This window comes from Rhinopithecus bieti, unplaced genomic scaffold (genome assembly GCF_001698545.2).
Source record: "Rhinopithecus bieti isolate Rb0 unplaced genomic scaffold, ASM169854v2 scaffold_5476, whole genome shotgun sequence".
NCBI lineage: Eukaryota > Metazoa > Chordata > Mammalia > Primates > Cercopithecidae > Rhinopithecus > Rhinopithecus bieti.
Genome location: NW_016805433.1, coordinates 2,969,085 through 2,989,828, shown reverse-complemented (window position 1 = coordinate 2,989,828; position 20,744 = coordinate 2,969,085). Strand labels below are relative to the sequence as shown.

The window sequence follows — 20,744 nt, the reverse complement described above, 5'->3', positions numbered from 1 at the left end:
ATCTCCAAAGCACTGTATACATAATGGAATTCTATCACAATACTCAAGAGTCAAAGTTTGAAAAACGTGAACCTCCAAAAATATGACAAAATTGCTTGGAACTTAAGAAGTCTGAGTTTTATCTAAGTTCAAATTTTAGCTCTATTACATACTATGTAGACTTGTAAACCTTACCAACTGCTCAGTTTCCTCATTTGTAAAATGGCGGGAATAATTATTTATACACCATAAAGTCCTTGTAAGAACTGCATATAAAAACCGTCAGAGACATGAGGACCTTTAAACATTATTCACTATATTATCAATAAGCTTTTGGAACTCTAATTCTTTCCATTCAGAAGCTAAAATGCTGGTCATGAGTACTTGAGATATGATAGATACATCAGAGGTTTTCTGGACATTGGTTTATCTCCTCCAGCAGATAATCTTCACCATGACCAAAAGCTAACAGATAATCTTATTTCAAACAAAACCCCTGCACATGAAAACTGTGATATGGAATTTCCGTGGAAAAACCAGAGGAAGTATTTTGCTTTACAAAAAGCCAATGGGTTGAGTTTAACAAAGAAGTACAGCTATTATGTAATTTACTCTAAAAATATTAACTTATTCATAAACTTACCTAGGAACGTTAAAGTGCAAATAAAGATATGACTAACACTGTGGCTGCTTTAAATGCAAAAATTAGAGGGTTAAACATGGGCCATCCATACTAAAAGAAGTTCTAAATGAGCCTCTAAAAGATACTGAAGTATAGGAAAGCCTGAAATGTCAGCCTTCAACCCAAATGGAATCATTTTTTATGTAAAATCCTGATGACAGTAATGATAATAATTGTTATTATTATTATATCAGCTATCATGAGTGGTTATCATATACCAGGTGCTAGGCTTTATATACATATTAATTCATTTTAAACTCTAATAAAATCCTATGTGCTAAATACTATTATCTTCATTTTACCAATGATTGAAACATAATAAATATATTAAAATCCATGAGTTCCTCATGATTTAAAAAAACTTAAAAGGCAAAAAGAAATTGTCACCACTGGAATTAGACTTCACATCATGCCTTCAATCAAAAAAGTAATACTTTGCAGTAAACAAACACCCACAGAGCCTACCTTTTTTGTAGGAACTAACTATATTTCACATTTACCAAGTAACCCTAAGTGATGATCTCGTATATAAAGAAAAATTTCATTAACATGTATAAAGAGAACGACAGAATTATAAAATCACCATTTTTCAGCTCCTAATATTGTAACTGATTCAGTTAATGATCATCAAAGGATTTAAACATCTTTCAGTAAAAAGTTGACGGGGACAGGATTTTTGCAAGGTGCCAAACATATCATCTTTATCTTCACTTTCAAGTCATAAGGAAGGAAAAGATGCAACTTTCAATGAAGAGAATCAGGCTATCCTCACCTAAATCTACCAATCTTGTATCACTAGCAGCAGCAGGACAATCAGATATTAAGTGAATTCTTATGTGATGCAGCCTGAAGTACTACACACTCCCTACGAAGTATTCCTGCCAAAAATGCTCTAGCTAGATACAATCAAGCCTTTGCATTTAACTTCTACTTTATAGAAATTATAGAAGATAGAGAAATTAAGTAATACTGCAAAGAAGCAATCAAACACATCTAAAAAAATCAAACACTCTATAGGACATTGGCCATGATCCCTTTTTTTTAGATGGAGTTTTTCTCTTATTGCCCAGGCTGGAGTGCAAATGGCGCGATCTCGGCTCACTGAAACCTACGCCTCCCGGGTTCAAGTGATTCTCCTGCCTCAGCCTCTTGAGTACCTAGGATTACAGGTGCCTGCCAACACGAGCACCTAATTTTTTGTATTTTTAGCAGAGATGGGGTTTCACCATGTTGGCCAGGCTGGTCTCGAACTCCTGACCTCAGGTAATCCACCCACCTCGGTCTCCCAAAGTGCTGGGATTACAGGCATGAGCCACTGCGCCCGGTCAGCCAAGTTTCTTAAACCCGTCAAAGACAAAGAAAACAAAAGTAAACAAGGAGACACTTTAGGATTAAGGACGTAATGACATAACCAAATAACATGTATGGACTTTATTTGGTTTCAGCAAGACCACTGCAGAAAGATTTGGGGAAAACTAGGTGAAATTTAAATATAGACTAGGTGTTAGGTTATGTTAAGTAATTATCATCAATTTTGTTAGACGTAATAAAGGTTTTATGGTTATATAAGAAAATGCGCTCATTTTTTAGACACATTAAGCATTTTGCGGTAAATAATGAGGTCTGTAATTTACTCTAAATATTCATGCTGTACTCCAAATAAATGAAACAAATAAAACAAAAGGTTAATAACTGCTTACATCTACACAATGGGTATATTAGTGTTCGTTGTACTCTTTTTTTAACTTCCCTGTTTGCCTGAAAACATTTATAATAAATATAAACAAGTGTAGTTTTAATTATTAGTAACTAACCCTTTTGTTGGTTCATTAACTCCTAAGTTAAATAATTCCTCTAAATATTCTAGTGCACAGATACATGAATCAGAGAAACCATATCTACTACAGTCAAAATTCTGGTACATAGTGCAAAAAAACCAGGTCGGTTGCATTGTTTCAGCATTTTATCTTAATGAAGCTTATTTATACCAGAGTGTGTACCACATATCGTTTTCAAGTCTTCCAAAAGCATTTTGGCAACAAAATGCTGACTTTTCAAAATACCACTGACAACTAAGTAATATATGTTATAATTATTTTCATCTTGTTACATAAAATTTTTATAGTTCCTTCAATGCTATATGAAAGTGTTTCCATCTAATATATAGCTAGAAAAACATTTTCTATTGAAATAAAGTAGAGGCCAGGTGTGGAGGCTCACGCCTGTAATCCCAGCACTTTGGGAGGCCGAGGTGGGCGGATCACAAGGTCAAGAAATCAAGACCATCCTGGCCAACATGGTGAAACTCCGTCTCTACAAAAAAAATACAAAAATTAGCTGGGCATGATGGCATGCACCTGTAATCCCAGCTAGTCAGGAGGCTGAGGCAGGAGAATCGCTTGAACCCAGGAGACGGACGTTGCAGTGAGCTGAGATCGCGCCACTGCACTCTACTCTAGTGACAGAGTGAGACTCTGTCTCAAAAAAAAAAAAAAGAAAGAAAGTAGAAAATGATCATGTAACTTACTATTTACAAGGTAGTACTCATTTAAAAAGTTACTAAAGCCAAATTTCAAAAGATAATTCATAAAGTTACATCAAACCTGACTAATTACACAGTATGATAGAACTCTAAATTTAATTTTTTAAAATAATAACCTAAGTATACATTAACTTTCAAAACACCAAATTTCATTTCTCAGTTTTAAAAGCAGAAGTCCTTCCACCACAGCTATGAGTAGTACTACAGGAGATTTCTGTACATTTGATTAAATAAACTTCAGCTGAGAAGCAGAATCCATGACACAAAACTTATCAACTAGGAATTAGAAAGTGTGATCCCCGAACTTCTGAGAGTACCCAAAGACCCTTCCAGAGGGTCTGCAAGGTGAAAACTAGTTTCATAATACTTTTTCATTATGTTGCCATTTTGACTGATGGCACAAAAGCAATGTTGGGTAAAACTGCTGGCAACTTAGCACAAATCAAGGCAGAGGCACCAAACTGGAGTAGTAGGCACTGAATTCTTCAGTCATGCACTCACAGAAGAATGACAGTTTCACTTACTGCTGTCCTTGATGAAGAAGTAAAAATTATTGCTCTTGAACCTTTAGTACACAAGATTTTAATATTCTGTGCAACAGAATGAGAAGTGTACATAAAGCCCTTCTCTGTACTGTATTTTTTAATGTGTCAGCACTTGGAAGATCTGCATAATTCAGTGAGCAAATATTTTCCAAATGACTAATGCATGATGTTACAAAATCACGCATGAGTAAAGAGCCATTCAAAATTCAAGAGTGAATTTTAAGAGTATAGAAAGTGTACTGATAGCACTTCAGTTTCCAGATTGCAATTAACATTAAGAAAATTACTACTAGTCAAGTTTTGACTTATTATCAAAGAATATCTATAATTATGTATAAAACCTAACAATGTAATCCTCCTTTTCCAGCTCTCTCTCTCTCTCTTTCTCTCTCTCTCTCTATATACATATATATACATATATATGCGTGAGACCAGATTTTATTCATATACTTCAATCGCATCATCACATCATAACAGACTGTAGAAGCAGATACAAAAATGCAGGTGTCTTTTAAGCTAGACATTAAAGGGATTTGCAAAAACTGCCAAAAAGTAGTTCTTAATCATGGATGATTTTGTCCCTCAAGGGACACTTGGCAACATCTGGAAACATTTCTGGTTGTCACAACTGGGGAAACTGCTATTGAAATCTACTGGGTAGAGGCCAGGGATACTGCTAAACATCATACAATGCACAGGACAGCCCTCCACAACAAAAAACTGTCCAGGCCAAAATAGTGCCAAGGTTGAGAAATCCTGAAAATAGTTCCAAGGTTGAGAAATCCTGAAAATAGTTCCAAGGTTGAGAAATCCTGGGATAAACCAATACCAACCTTCTCAATAAACTTTTTGGGGAGTAAAGGGAGAGAAAACCTTGTAATTCTTAATAAAAATGTTACTTATATTAACATGTAATCGGTTTATTCCTTTAAATGGATTAAATTTTTAAATTTCTAGTTTTAATTTACAATATAATAAATATCAATAGATATAACTCACATAAAGAAAAGTGCTTCACAGTCTTCAATAATTTTTAAGACTACAAAGGAACCATGAGACCAAAAAGTGTAAGAATCACCAAATTAGATGAATGATATAACCAACGAAGTATGTTGGAGAATATTAAAAAAATTGAAAGTCTAAAGGAAAGTGTACTCATTTCAAGAGTATTATAGATGACCTAAACAAAACAAACAAAACCCCTTACAAAACCAAATAGTTAAAAAGAAAAAAAATATGATAGTCCCCAGATGTCATTCTCCCCTTCTCCCCTCCAAAACAAAACAAAACAAAACAATACATGAAAATCACAACTTCCTACCCTGGCTATGAGGACTTGCTGGACTAAGAGATGGCTGATACAAATCTTTGGTTGGTGTTGGATAAGCTTCTTTTCCTTGGCGCTGACTCATCTTTCCTGGTGTCAGAAGTTGAGATTCGTCACTGTTTGCTACAACAGCTCAAGGAAAGAAGAGAAAAATAATTAGTACTAAAGTCATAGATTTACATAATAGTATAGTTAACAACATGGAATAAGATCATAACTGAAACGGCCTTGGTGGTTATATTCATTTTACCAACTCAATACTTTAATAAATTATCATAGTCATCTTGTTTTCATGTTGGTTTGTTATTGATCCAAGAAGAATTGACTAACAGGTATGTTTGAGTCAAATATACAAATTATAGACATTATAATAATGAAACTGATAATGAATGGCCTAAGGTTTACTGTGTGCCTTCCATTGTGCTATTTATTTACTCTGTATTTACCAACAAAACAATAAGCAAACGAATCATTTCCCCCCAAAAAAATACAAATGGTCAATAAATATATATAGATACTCAGCCTCATTAGTAATCAGAAAAACTACAAATTACTAGCAGTATAAAATAATATTTGACATTCACTAGAATTTCTACTCTAATTTCTAATTTTCATGAAAAGTCGGTATGATAACTGTTTTAGAGAGGGGGAAACTTGAGGGTCAGAGATTGCCTTGCCTAAGGCTAAACAGTAAGTAATAGAGGCAAAATTCTAACTCAGAACCATTTGGTTCCAAAGTCTGTCTCTTAAAGCTTGCTGCCCCAATAACCAATTTAAGTAGTGCTTTGAAGTTGCTTCTCACCCATTTGGCCATCCTACTATCTATTGCTCAGTAACAATGAGCCAGGCCCAGTTTCAGAGAGCAGAAACAAAGTGAAAACACTCAATGAAAACAGGGTAAACTGCCAAGTCCAAATACCCTGAAGATCTCCACATTCTTTCATTTTATATTCCTATGCTTTCAGCCTATAAAAACTCAAGTTTCATCTTAAGAAAGGACGATTTACTAGCACTTTGGCAAGCCAAGGTAGGTGGATCACCAGAGGCCAGGAGTTCGAGACCATCCTGGCCAACGTGGCGAAACGCAGTATCTACTAAAACTACAAAAATTAGGTGAACGTGTTGGCACGCCTGTAATCCCAGCTACTAGGGAGGCTGAGGCAGGAGAACTGCTTGAACCCGGGGGGCGGAGGTTGCAGTGAGCAGAGATTGTGCCATTACACTCCAGCCTGGGCAACAAGAGCAAAACTCCGTCCCAAAAAAAAAGATGATTTGGTCTCCACCATAGGTTTTATTTGTCAACACAGACATTCAGAATTTCACATTCACCTTTTTATCATCACGTCCTTTAAATCTAATTAAAATGTTTTCTATTGTGACAGTTCTCAAAATTTTATTTCAGCTCCTTAGATTCCAAAGTAAAATATAAAACACTGCACTTTGCATCCAAAATATAAAAAATTATTTTTCCAAGTCAATTTAAAAAAATAAGACTGATGACTCCCAACTTCATATCCCCCACTAAACTCAAACTTACATACCCAATTGCCTGCCTTATAATCACCTCTTATTTACAGGCATCTCAAATTTATATAGAATGTAATTTTTGATTCTGCTCATCCTCCAAACCTGCCTCTCCCCAATCTCAGTTTATGCCATCACTACTCCCCTGCCACTACTTTTTCAGGCCAAAACCTTAGATGTGTTTTATTTTCTCTTTCTCTTACTGAGCAATCTTTTAAAATCATAAGCTCCTGCCATAATAGTCTTCTTGGTATTTCCTCAAGAAAGGCCATCTTTTGCCCAGTCACAGGGCTTTATATCTCTTGTTCTTTCTACCTGGAATATTCCTACCCCAGATCATCACATTATTGGCTCCTCTCATTTGTTGTCTGGGCTCAAATGTCATCTCTTCAGAAAAGCCCTCTGGTTTCTTCATGGTGTTTTTTAGTACGTTCTTAATTTTAACATAGCACAATTAAGCATTTTTTTTTTTTTTAGGGTTAGTACCTACCACTTCACAGTTATACTCTATTACTTTACCCTACATGATTTTCATTGTAGCTCCTATCATTATCTGAATTAATATAGTTTATTTATTGCTTGTCTTCCTCCAGTAGACATTAAATTCCATGAGAGAAGGAAGTTTTGTCTGCCTTATTTTCCCATAATTTCTCAAGTCCTGGTGAACTTCCTGCCATATTGAAGGTGTTGCTTCCTACCATACTAAAGATGTTCAATAAAATTCTATTGAATGAATCAATAAATCAACTTTATATTTTTCGAAAACATCATAAAGTATATGGTGTCTCTTTCAGTTACTAAATCCAAGATTCATTTGATTCCTAAAAATAATTATTAAAAAATAATTTTAAATGTATGGTACTGATGCAGAGAGATAAACTGACCTAAAGAACATAGCAGACAGCTTTCAGAAACAGACACATACATACATGGAGTTCAGATATACAACAGAAATAGGGAAAATAAATTACTCAGTTCACCATAGGAGGTTATCAACTGGTCATCAATATTGGAGAAGTAGATAGAACTCTACTTCTTACCACACGCAAAGAATAGTTCTATGAAGACTACAGACACAATGTAAAAAGCAAAACTGGAAAACCTTTAGAATAAGAGAGTATCTTCATAAACTTGGGACAGAGATTCCTTTAAAAAGACACAAAAAAGCACTAACCCAAAAATAAAAAAATCATTAAGTTCAATATTAAAAGTATAAATTTCTTTAAAGGTATCACAAACTGAAAAGGCACGGAACAAGATATTTGCAACACTCATAATTAACAAAATGTTGGTATCTAGAATGCTCTTCAAAAAAAAAAAAACTTCTATAAATCAATAGAAAAAGAACATCATCATAACAGCAAAATAGGGCAAAGACTTGAACAGTGATTCGCAGAAGAAAACTGCAAACGGGCAATAAATGTATGAAAAGATGTTCATCCTTTTTTAGTACTGAGGCAAATACAAATCAAAATAATAAATATTTTATACTCAGTAAAATTAACAAAGATTAATCTCTGATAATACCAAATACTGATGAGGATGGGATCATCGAGATGTCTTAAGCACTATTAGTGGAGTATACATTAATACAAGCACTTTGGAAAACAATGTGAGCTTCTTATATAAAACTGAATACCCTGTGGGTCTGACAATTCCACTCTTGGTATCTAGAAAAACTCTCACAGGTGTGTACCAAGAGGCAAGAATAAGAATGTTCATAGCAACACTGTTCATAGCAGTAAAAACTAAAATAACATATTCATCAATTGAAAAAAATGAATTTTAATAAATTGTGGCATATGCATATAATGAAATAGTATATAGCACTAAAAAGGAATGATCTAGTTCTGTAACAAACAACATGATTGAATATTAAAAGTAAAATGTTAATTACAGCCAGGCACAGTGGCTTGCATCTATAATCCCAGCTACTCAGGGGGCTGAGATGGGAGGATTGCTTGAGGCCAGGAGTTCAAGACCGGCCTAGGCAACATAACAAGATCTATCTCTAAAGGAAATAAAAATAAAAAAGAGTTAGCTGGGCGTGGTAGCTCATGCTGTAATCCTAGCATGGCAGGCATCTGTAGTCCCAGCTACTAGGGAGGCTGAGGTGGGAGCATCACTTGAACCCAGGTGTTCGAAGCTGCAATAAGCTGTGATAACACCAAAGAACCCTAGGGTGGGCAACAGAGCAAGATCCTGTCTCTTTAAAAACTTTAAAAAAAAAAAGTAACTACAAACAGCAAGTCCTGGAAAATTATATAAACCATGACACCATTCTTTTAAAATTAAAAACCAAGCAAAATCTAGTGATACATACGTGAGTAAAAAACAACAACAAAACCAACTTTTTAAAAAGCAAAGAATAATAAAAAGAAAAAATACAACCTAGTCATGCCCTCTTGGGGCAGGCTCAGGGATAAAAAAGTAGCAAATAGAAAGACGGAAGGTACATGGAAGATTCTAGTTCTTAAGCTGAGTGATAGGTCAGTAAGTGCTCATTGTACAATTATGCTCTCATTTACATATGACACATATTCTTTTGTGTCATATCAGACAGAACGTTTAACGCTAATTTAAAATACTTTATAAGAACCACTAGCAGAATTAACGTAGGTTTTAGTATTCTGTCAGTAAAACATAGGTGTCTATGTCTTGAATAACTTTAAAACAGCCTGAACTGTAAAGTTAGCTCTATTCACCCTTTCTAATCCATTTTCGATGGAAGTATTACTATATGATTTTGATAACCGTGAAGTAAGAGAGTATGCAGAAACAGCAATATACAGAGTGCACCTTTTTACCAAAAAAAACAGAAAGCCCATGTTTCTATTTGTTTCCTCACCCCATTCACAAGCATTAACAACTATACAGACAAAAGAGGCTGGGGAATATAAAAATCATTATGATTTCCTACACCAGTTACATAATAGTAGACTATTCAAATGTAAGTTTAAGAGGGACAGTGACTTTTTTTCCTGTATCCCTTGGCATATAACTGATACTCACTAAATACTCTCTAAATGACTGAATAGATATCTGGCAAATGAATCACTGTGTGATTCCAGTGCAGTTTCACTGTCTCACTTACCAAAGATAACATTACAGTGCCCTCTGCTGTTTCTACTTCAAGTGGAAGTAAAGCAACCTGCTTTGCTACTCGTAACACTACTCATCCTTAGTAGAAATCACACTGAAATAGTTAATTAACTTATCTGCTGCATTTAAGGAGAACATGAATCAAAACTAACATTTTACCTTCTGAATTCAACTCATCAATATAAAATTTGAAGAATTTTACAAGTTTCAAAGTCTGCCTTTAATCTAAGTGGAAGCTAAAATAAGATGAGGTAATTTTTTAAAGTCATAAATAATAATCTGTATGTAAATCCTATATCTCCTTTTCTTCTAAAGTATACCTTTTCTTAAATACTCCAATAATTTAAATGTCAGTATAGATCATGTAGTTTTTTCATTCAATAGTACAGATCCTAATCAAGTACCATGAAATTACACTTGACGTTTAAGCAGTCAAAAATGTATATTTTGGGACTGGGAGTGGTGGCTCACACCTGTAATCCCAGCACTTTGGCAGGCAGGCAGATCATTTGAGGTCAGGAGTTTGAGACTAGCCTGGCCAACATGGTGAAACCCCATCTCTACTAAAAATACAAAACTAGCTGTGCATGGTGGTGCACGCCTGTAACCTCAGCTACTGAACCCAGGAGACAGAGGCTGCAGTAAGTCAAGGTTGCGTTCCTGCACTAGGTGACAGAGTAAGACTCCATGTCAAAAAAAAAAAAAGTGCATTTAACTTTTGACCCTCCAAAAACTTAAGTACTAACAGCCTACTATTTACTGTTGACTAGAAGCCTTATACATAATACGAAGAGTCAACACATATTGTATATGTTGTATGTATTAAATATTGTATTATGTAATATAGCATGTACATAAGCTAAAGAAAATATTATTAAGAAAATCATAAGAGAAAATACAATTATAGTACTATACTGTATTTACTGATACAAGTTTATGCCATCGTTTACAAGATGAATCATCAGTTTGAAATAGCAGCAACCACAGCTGCAGACCTCAATCCACAGCTAAATATTAAGCAATTAAACTCCTTCTTGTAATGTCATGACCTTTGTCTGCTTCTTGGAGCAACTGAAGCATCAACAGTGTTACTTCGTATGGATCCCACAGTGTTACTCGAGGTTTACAATATTGCACGAAACACGATGAAAATAGGCAAGAATGGTGAGAAATGACTTTTTAAAGCAATATGCAATTTACTGGAGCAAAGAACTTCATGCAGAGATGATTAGGATCACACAGCATTTAAGTAGATATTTGCAACACCTGAGCTCATTGTAATAACAGGAAGTGGCTAGAAAATTATTACAGTAGTACAGTTTGTACCAGTTAATGTTATGTAGTTACAATTTAATACTGTATCTTTATGTTTGTTTACATTTTTCTCAACTGGGAATGGCAACATGTACAGTGTGTGTGAAAAGTTTTGATAAATTTTTACTTTTGTAATAGATTTGTGTATATTTTGAAGTAGTGAGAAAATAAACTAGTACCTACATATATTTTATGCATTCATGATATACCTAACCTTTCCTTTATTTTTTCTGTGTTTCTAAGGTACAGTTCATCTGTGAGTTTTAAATTGTCACAAATCTCAGAAAACTTTTCCAATATATTTCTTTTTAAAAATACACACAGAAGTGGACTCGTGCAGTTTAAAGTTGTCTTGTTCAAGGGTCAACTGCACTTCACTTTAAAAGATATATGGTCTCTAACAAATGATTATACAGACCCAGCCTTTTAATACTTGGCAGAGTACATTATAAAGTCATCTCCAATATCATGATGCATATTTTTATATATGCTTGAAATATATAACCTTAAGTAAATTTCTTCTATTCCAAGTAAAAAATATCTCCATTTGTAAAAACTCAGTTCCTAAGATAAAATATTTCAGTTAATATTTAAAATGCTATTCTATTTATAAAGCTCAGCAGTGCCATTCAGTTCACCTGAGTCCATGTCTAAATATATGAGGTAATTAAAGAAACTGAAGAATACATTGAAATTATAGGCCAAGTAAGTATCACAAGGCTGAACAACAAAACATAAAAATATTTTGAAGCTTGGTGCAGTTGCTCATGCCTGCAATGTCAGCATTTTGGGAAGCCAAGGCAGGAGGATTGCTTGAGTCCAGGAGTTTAAGATCAGCCTCGGCAATACAGGAAAATCCTGTGTCTACAAAAAATAATAAAAAAAAAAAAATTAGCTGGGCACATGCTTGTAGTCCCAGCTACTCAGGAGGCTGAGATGGGAAGATCGCTTGTGTCTGGGAGAAGTTGTGGCTGCAGCAAGCTGTGATTGTGCGACTGCACTCCAGTCTGGGTGTCAGAGTAAAACCCTGTCTCAAGAAAATCAAAAACAACATTTTGAGGTTTCTCTTCTTTTTCCTACTTTTAAGATTTCTACCTCCTAATGATGATTGTATAATAAATAATATTTATAAAACATTTTGAGTTATTGCATTTAAGAATGAAAAAAGGGCTAGGCACGGTGGCTCACACCTGTAATCCCAACACTTTGGGAGGCTAAGGCCACAGGATCACTTGAGAGCAAGAGTTCAAGACCAGCCTGGGCAACATAGTGAGACCACAACTTTACAAAGAATTTTAAAAATTAATTGGGTGTGGTGGCACAAGCCTGGAGTCCTAGCTACTCAGGCGGCAGGAAGATCCCTTGAGCCCAGAAATTCAAGGTTGCAGTGAGTTATGATTGTGCTACTGTACTCCAGCCTGGGTGACAGAGTGAGTCCCCTGTGTCTAAAAAACAAGAATTAAAAAAAAAAAGGAATTTAGCATATTACTTTAAATCCTCTCTTTTTAGAAAAAAATTACATACATACTATAACCAGTTAGAGTTACAGTAACTGATAAACAGCAACTGATCTAGACTAAAAAAGTTCATAGTTAGAAGAAACCTTTACCATTATCTCATTCAGTTCCTTTCTTAGGTCAATGAAATATAAGTCCCAGAATAGTAAACTGACTTGCAATAATCAGATAATTGTTCAGGAATCAATAACAAAACTTCCTAAATCAATATAATTTCCTATATTATTCATCAATAAAGTTAAAATCTTCATCTAATTTATGATGCAGTAAAATTTTAACTATTTTGTTATACTTGAATGCAACAAACTAACAGTTTCCTTCTATCTTTGAATAACAGTAGAAGGAAGAAGACACACTGGACTAGTAACCAATTCTAAATTCTCGGATATTTGTGCTATCTTAGCTTCAGGCTCTCCTCTATAAAATTAATGCTTTATTAGATAATTTCTGAAGTTCCTTTCACCTCAGCAATTATATGATTTTAATATAAAATTGCCCCTCTTACTCCCTAGCTAACTATAAACATTTTTAGGGGCAGGAATCATGTTTTATTCATTATGTACATCCAGAAGTTGGCAGTGTCTGCTGCTCCCTGCCCCAAAAAACTCTCAGTAAAATCTGTTGACGTGAATTGGAAATAATTTTCAAGGATACATCTTCTAAATCCCTAAGGTAAAACACGTTTCACTTATAAAATACCCAAAGTATAAAACAATTTTCATAATCAAATTATTAAGTAAAAATTGTGACAAACGTGTTTCTCCCATTCCTACGGCAGTGAAATCCTTGTGCTATAACTATGCCTTGTGATAAATGTAGAAAGAAACACTCTGAAGAAGAGGTCCCAAATTATGAGTTAGATAATTAAGTAAACAATGCATCTTTAGATAATCAAGATGTAAATATACAAACACTACCTATGAATCTCAGACGGACAATGAGAACAGATGGGGCACTGGTACTAAACGACCATTTATATTCTTTACTTTGTATTTCAATTCCTGGAAAAAGAAGTAGAAGACTTAATAATTCAAAATTGAAACACCATTTGCCTTTCATAATAATTACACATCAAAATATTATCATGTCCCCAAACATGCCGTTCAAGCTTTAGCTACTTACTTGATGGCCCAAGGACATCTTTGCTATCACCAAGAAGCTTTTAAGGCAGGGTAATTGAGCAGCAAACAAATACAGTCCAAATCAGGAAGAAGCAAAATGCATCAGGATGGAAACAGCAGTGAAACAAAAGGACAAGGAAAATAGCATTAGTTTATAAGTAGAAAGCACATGCACATCAATAGTAATAACCGTAATAATTTATAAGAAACTTCCTTTTCCACACACAAGAAAAGATCTTGGATTAAGCAGTATCAAATATTTGTTTTGTTTTAGAAAATGAAGGTGGTAAGAGAAAATGGATCGCCTAAGTATTTTGTTTTGAAAATTAGGTCAAAAATTACTTTCAATTATAATTCAAGATATGAGTTAGTAAAGGTAAAAATTACACAGAAATTTAAGAGACAGCCAAGTTATGCATTCCTTAAATTTAAGGTGGTTTAAAACTATGTAACACTCATGCACTATTAAAGATTAGTTCTGCATGCCATGAAAGCATGTAACACTACAAGGAGATTTAGTATGTTTCTTCTACAAAAGAGTAAGGAACATTTATTGAGCACTTGTTACATGCCAAGCATTGTGTGAAGAGCATCTACAGAGGCATCAACAAAGTAGAACAAATTTTTTCTCAAATGCCAAAAAAAAAAAAATAGAAACATTAATTAGAAAGAACTTTTTTAAGTCAGACAAAATTTTCTTAGGGCCCACTAAAAATCAAGCATAATATTTGGAGCTACTGGTCTTTGGGAAGTCAGAAGACCCAACCCTTGAATGAAGAACTTGCAGTCAGCTAAAAGAAACTGGAAATAGGCTGCTGATCTTCTGTTTAGTAACTATTTTAACATAAATTACTCTAAATGTTGCCTATTGACAAGTGCTTTGGTTCTGGTAGGAACAGAGTTCTCGGCTCTCCTTCACTTAAGTATCAAATACAGTAACATATCAAAACAAATGCAATAACAGAAACAAAAAATTCCCGGTAATTACATTATTTGTTGGTCTTAAAGAGGCCTGAGGATCTTAATTGACTGTGACAAAACAAGTTAGCAGTTGTTTGCTTTAGGCTTTTGTGACCTCCTTGAATAAAATCTTGGACCTGGACCTATTCCTTCCCTAAGTGATGGCTTTTTACAATACTTGAAATGATCTTCTAATGCCTTGAAGGCATTTGCTCTATTCATGTTTGTGCAGTTTCCCATTTAATCTCATTCTTCTGCTTTACAAACAAACTAAAGTTGGCAAAGTTATATTCTCCTTGGCTCAAGCAATCCTCCAGCCTCCACCTCCCAAAGTGACGGAATTACTGATGTGAGCCACCATACCAGGCCCTAAATCACTTCTAATGAACAGAATAGAGCCAAAGTGATGGGATGTCTCTTCTGGGATTAGATTATAAAGATACTGTGACTTCGATCTTGCATGCAGTTTCTCAGTCTCTTGTAGAAAGATTACCCTGGGGAACCACTGTCACTTCATATGTCAGTCTTGTAGAGAGGCCCACTAGGTGAAAGAACTACGGTGTTAGTGAGGTCGGCCAACACCACTAGGTGAACTTCAAAGCAGATCTCCCACTCCACCCTCCACCCCCAGTCAGTCTTTCTTTTTTTGTTTTTTGAGGCAGTCTCGCTCTGCTGCCCAGGCTGGAGTGCGGTGGTGTGATCTCGGCTCACTGCAACCTCCGCCTCCCAGGTTCAAGTGATTCTTCTGCCTCAGCCTCCAGTAGCTGGGTCTACAGGCATGTGTCAACACACCTGGTTAATTTTTGTATTTTTAGTAGAGATGGGGTTTCACCATACTGGCCAGGCCAGTCTCGAACTCCTGACCTTGTGATCCACCCACCTCAGCCTCCCAAAGTGCTGGGATTACAGGCATGAGCCACTGCACCCAGTGTAGTCAGTTTTATTTTGAATAAGATGGGGAACCACTGGATGGTTTTAAGAAGATAACTGACATGGTCTGATTATGTTTTAACAGAATCACTCTGATTGCTATGTTGATAACGGACTAGAGAGACAAAGGTATAACCACTTCGGAGGTTACTGCTATAATCTAGGAGAGAGGGTGAATCATGGACCAAAGTGTTAGCAGTGAAGGTGATGAAAAGTAGCTGAGTTCCAAATATATTTTGAAAATAGAGGAAACAAGATTTCTAAATAGACCAAATGTGAGATGAGAGAAAAAAAGGCAGGAACAAAGTAATGTCAAGTGTTGGGGTTTGAGCACCTGGAAGGATGGGACTGCCATTATCTGAGACAGAAAAGATAGTGAGAGCAGCTAGTTTACAGTGAGAAATATAAGGAGCTCAGTTTGGGTCAAATTAAGTTTGAAATGCATGCCAGACATTCATCCAAGTGGAAATGTCAAGTAAGCAGTTGGATATACAAATCTGTACAGGGAAAGGTTCAGGCTGGTAAGAAAAATATAAATTATGATAAGTATGAGAGTTATGATATATGACCTGAATGGCTTAATCATAAGAGATTGGAAAATGCCATAGGATAAAAGAACAGGCCCTAGAAAAACATATATTATAATGAACAACACAACTAAGAATCACACTCGAACACTGTAAATGCAAAGCTGAAACACAATGAAAAATAAACATGGCTTCAGAAACCTTCCTCAAAAGGATATGGATACAAAAGCACTAAACTAGGAGTTAAGCGAAATCATCCTTCCAGAGTTGCTTGTAAGTGATGCCAATGGGAAACAGGATATAAGTAACTGAGGATTACATATCAAATTTACAAAGTAACATATACATCACTGAAGTCTTCTGCACATGGCTAAACTGCCCCCTACTAATTTCTTATTCTTACCACTTCGAGGACCTGGGTCAAATTCGTACAGTACCATGTTGCATATCACACGAATAAAAACAATGTGAAATTACTGTTGTGGAGCCACTCTACACAATTGCCTTGTACAATATTTAAAAAGTAAAATGCTAGGCGTTCTTCTTGGTTTTTGTTAAAGAACCTAAATAAAGCTAGAATCTCAGAGAATCCAAGAACAGCTTCTCAGTTTATTCAGAAAAAGGTCATCATGGGCGCCTTGTAGCCCCAACTACCTGGGAGACTGAGGCAGGAGGATTGCTTGAGCCCAGGAGTTCAAGGCTGCAGTGTACCATGATCCATGATCGCACCTGTGAATAGCCACTGCACTCCAGCCTGAGCAACATAGGGAGACCCTGTCTCTAAAAAGAAATGGTTTCTCTAATTGACTCTATTTCAGTAACTTATGTTTACCATTATCCCACAGACAATGTCCAGTTATCTCACTAATTTTGTTATAAGTATATCGATAAGATATATTGGTAACTATATTGATAATAAAAGTTTCAGACATATTACCAAAGTATTTAAAAGCATGAAATATTTATAGCCATTACCCAAATATTTACTAATTTTAGTCTATAAATCTCAGAAATAGTGCACTATGCAAAAAAATGTGATTGTATTTTATTGTATGTCTAAATATTTGCCACCTCATCTATAATTAGCAGTAAACACACAACCTTTAGGGCCTGGGAAACTTCTCAGTCTCAAACCACGATGGAAGGCCACCCTACTAAAGAAGTAATCCCACGCAATCTATAGCTTTGATTCCATTCCCTTTGGCACAGCACTTTCCTCTTAATATACATCATGGCTTGATTTAACTCATCTGACTCATGACAAAGAGCTCATCAAGCACTGATGTAGCTGGTGGCACCTCTTCACCCAATAAAGTTGATCAAGTTGTTACAGAAGCAATTCTGCTGCAGCTGGCTCTGAGAAACTACAATTCAGAAAGAGTACACAAAATATCTGAAGAGTGCTCTATTTAGCATTATCATAAGCCCTTAGAATAAGAAACTTCAGAGAGAGCTATATTGTGCAGCTGAGAACTGTCTGTTCTTTTAACAGGAGTCATCACTCTACACTTGGCTGAATTTTTAATATTCCTGTAATCATCTGCAAAACATACTTGTGCACATTTTACCCCTGAGTTTCATGCGAGAGATTTTAAAGGAGTATTTGTCTCGGAACTACAGCTTTTCACTGTTGGATAAAGAATACGATCTGGCCTGCCAAGCAGATATTTAAAAATAACCTAAATGCACTTTTGATCCAGCAATTCCCCTTCTAGGAATATTAATAAGGGGATCATACAAAATGTTCAAAGAGATGTGTCCGGCTGGGCGCGGTGGCTCATGCCTGTAATCCCAGGACTTTGGGAGGCTGAGGCAGGCAGATCACGAGGTCAGGAGATCGAGACTTTCCCGGCTAACACGGTGAAACCCCGTCTCTACTAGAAATACAAAAAATTAGCTGGGTGTGGTGGCGGGCACCTGTAGTCCCAGCTACTCGGGAGGTTGAGGCAGGAGAATGGCGTGAACCTGGGAGGCGGAGCTTGCAGTGAGCCGAGATAGTGCCACTGCACTCCAGCCTGGGCAACAGAGCGAGACACCGTCTCAAAAAAAAACCAAAAAATGTGTCCATGGATATTTACCACAACACCATTTACAGTAATCTAAAGAAGTAACCTGTTTTAAACAGGGTAATAAAATACCTTCACACAATGAAATAGCATGAAGTCATTAAAGTTTCTTTTTCCAGCCAGGTGCAGTGGCTCACAACTGTAATCCCAGCACTTTGGGAGGCCAAGACATGAGGATCACTTGAGGTCAAGAGTTTGAGACCAGTCTGGCCAACATGGTGAAACCCTGCCCTATTAAAAATACAAAAATTTGCCAGGCGTGGTGGTACGCACCTGTAATCCCAGATACTCTGGAGGCTAAGGCAGGAAAATAGATTGAACCCGGGAGGTGAAGGTAGCAGTAAGCCGAGATCACACCACTGCACTCCTGGGCTAAAGAGCAAGACTCTGTCCCCGCCCAAAAAAAAAAAAAAAGTTTATTCTTCACCTACTAAAAATCATGCATTATATACCAGCTTTTAAAAGTAGGTTATAAAGAAGCTTGTATGATATGACCCTACCTTTATAAATTTTCTTATACATACACAAACTTAGGAAAGATGCCACCAAAATATCAACAGTAGTTAACTTTAGGAGGTAGGATTTTACTCATATTTTTCTGTATTGTTTAAATATGGTACACTAGTATGCATTATTTTTACAGTCAAAAAAAGAACTTACTTACATTTTGGAAAAAATATAAACAGTGTTTAACTGATATTTTTCAATCTACACTAGCTTATTTCTTATTATGACATAATTATCTGTGATTAAGTATAGTGGGAAGTGTATTTTAAGAATCCAACTTGAAATCCTAAAAAGACAAAAAAATGTTAACATATCGCACACAGCACCACATATTACTCACTGTCTCTTGAACTTCAGCAACTTCTGAATATGGCAATATCTAAAAAGAAAACAAATTTTCTCAGGAGTGATTTAATCTCATATACTTAAATCTGAATCTAGCGAGCACCCAGAATTTATCAAATGAATTAAGTGGTGCAATAACCTTTTAAGTAATAGCTATTTTTCAAAATTACTTCTACACTGAAAATTAAATCCTTTTTTAAAAATCTTTTTCTAGGCTGGGCGTGGTGGCTAATGCCTGTAATCCCAGCACTTTGGGAGGCTGAGGCAGGCGGATCATTTGAGGTCAGGAGTTCAAGACCAGCCTGGCCAACATGGTGAAATGTCATCTCTACTAAAAATACAAAAAATTAGCCGAGCGTGGTGGTGGGCGCCTGTAATCCCAGCTACTTGGGAGGCTGAGGCAGGAGAATCGCTTGAACCCGGGGGGATGGAGGTTGCAGTGAGCCAAGATTGTGCCATTGGACTCCAGCCTGGACAAGAACAAAAAATCGCCTCCAAAAAAAAAAAAAAAAAAAAATTTTTTTTTCATCCTGAGTCATCAGGAAATTACAGCCAATTTGTCAACCTGTGGAGTCTTCTCTGGCATTGGCCTGGTAGTTTTTCACACTTTATATCCTTCCTTTATATATTTAAGTCTATCAGTCTTCTCATGTAAGCCTCTTTTGGTTTCTAAGAATACTCCTCTGCTCTGGCTTCTCTTCTATTTTCCTGCCTCCACACTTAGTCCTCCCAGTCAATAAGTGAATGGCCATTACCAGTGCTCAATCTCAACTATTTGTTGTTCCTCCTCTACCTGCTCTTTTCCTGCAGGTTCCATTGATGCTCAAGGCCCATTATTACCTATATTCAGATAACTTCCTAGTTTCTTCTTCATACCTAGCATATCTCCAAAACTTCAAAACATTTCTATGTATATGTTTGGACATTATTGCATATCCTTCTAGTTCTAAAATTATGTTAACAAAGGAAGGGCTTTACAACTTTGTATCAGAGATAGTAGTCAGCTTTCTCTCAGAAACCAGCTTCCATGCTGATTTGCCCATCTTTCTTTCAAACAGGCATAAACCCTTGATTCATCTGAGACATTTCCCCCAACATCTGATTAAATTATTAAATTCTGACTTTTTTGCCTCTATGGTGCCTATTTCACATTCAGTCTTTTTTTTTCACTTCCCATTAGTGCCCCCATGTCAGACCCACATCACCTTATGTGTCAAGTTCTGCATCTCCCTTTCAGTAGATGTCCCTGCATGCAGTCTCAGCCCACTCATTCATTTACTATGCTACATACCAGAATTAAAAAACATGATAAAAACATAGTCCCTACTGCCAAGATCACCACACATAGAAGACAGTGTGTATTACGGTTTATTCAACACTAACATAAGTGATCTCCAGTCTACCCAACATTATTCATTCTTCAAGCTATCCCATCATTAGCATGCCACTTAACTTCTTTCTGTGAGGTTTCTTTTTCTCCTTTGTAAATGCACTAATTATTAAACCTTACACATTTCTAGAATTGTTATGAGGCTTAATAGTTTACATGAGTATTCTATATAAATTTGTTTTGAAAATCAGTATATAGACATAAGGCAGAATTACTTATTATTAAAACAAATGAGAAAGACTAAGAAAGGACCCAGAAAAAAGTGATTAATTTACCAACTTAATTTTCTAGGCAGTCACTCTGGCCTCATTTCTCCTCCACTAAAGAAAGTCTGGTGGCATGCTATTCTTTTAAAAATAAGCCCCC

General features: G+C 35.9%; 1 protein-coding gene across 1 annotated transcript in view; it reads right to left on the bottom strand.

The window, feature by feature from the left end:
• OSBPL8 (oxysterol binding protein like 8) overlaps positions 1 to 20,744 on the bottom strand; it is a 209,750-nt gene that overhangs the window by 98,702 nt on the left and 90,304 nt on the right. Inside the window, 3 exon segments of the mRNA XM_017872516.1 lie at positions 5,070 to 5,207; positions 13,655 to 13,691; positions 18,984 to 19,022. Of these exon segments, the coding sequence (XP_017728005.1) occupies positions 5,070 to 5,207; positions 13,655 to 13,691; positions 18,984 to 19,022 (214 nt within the window).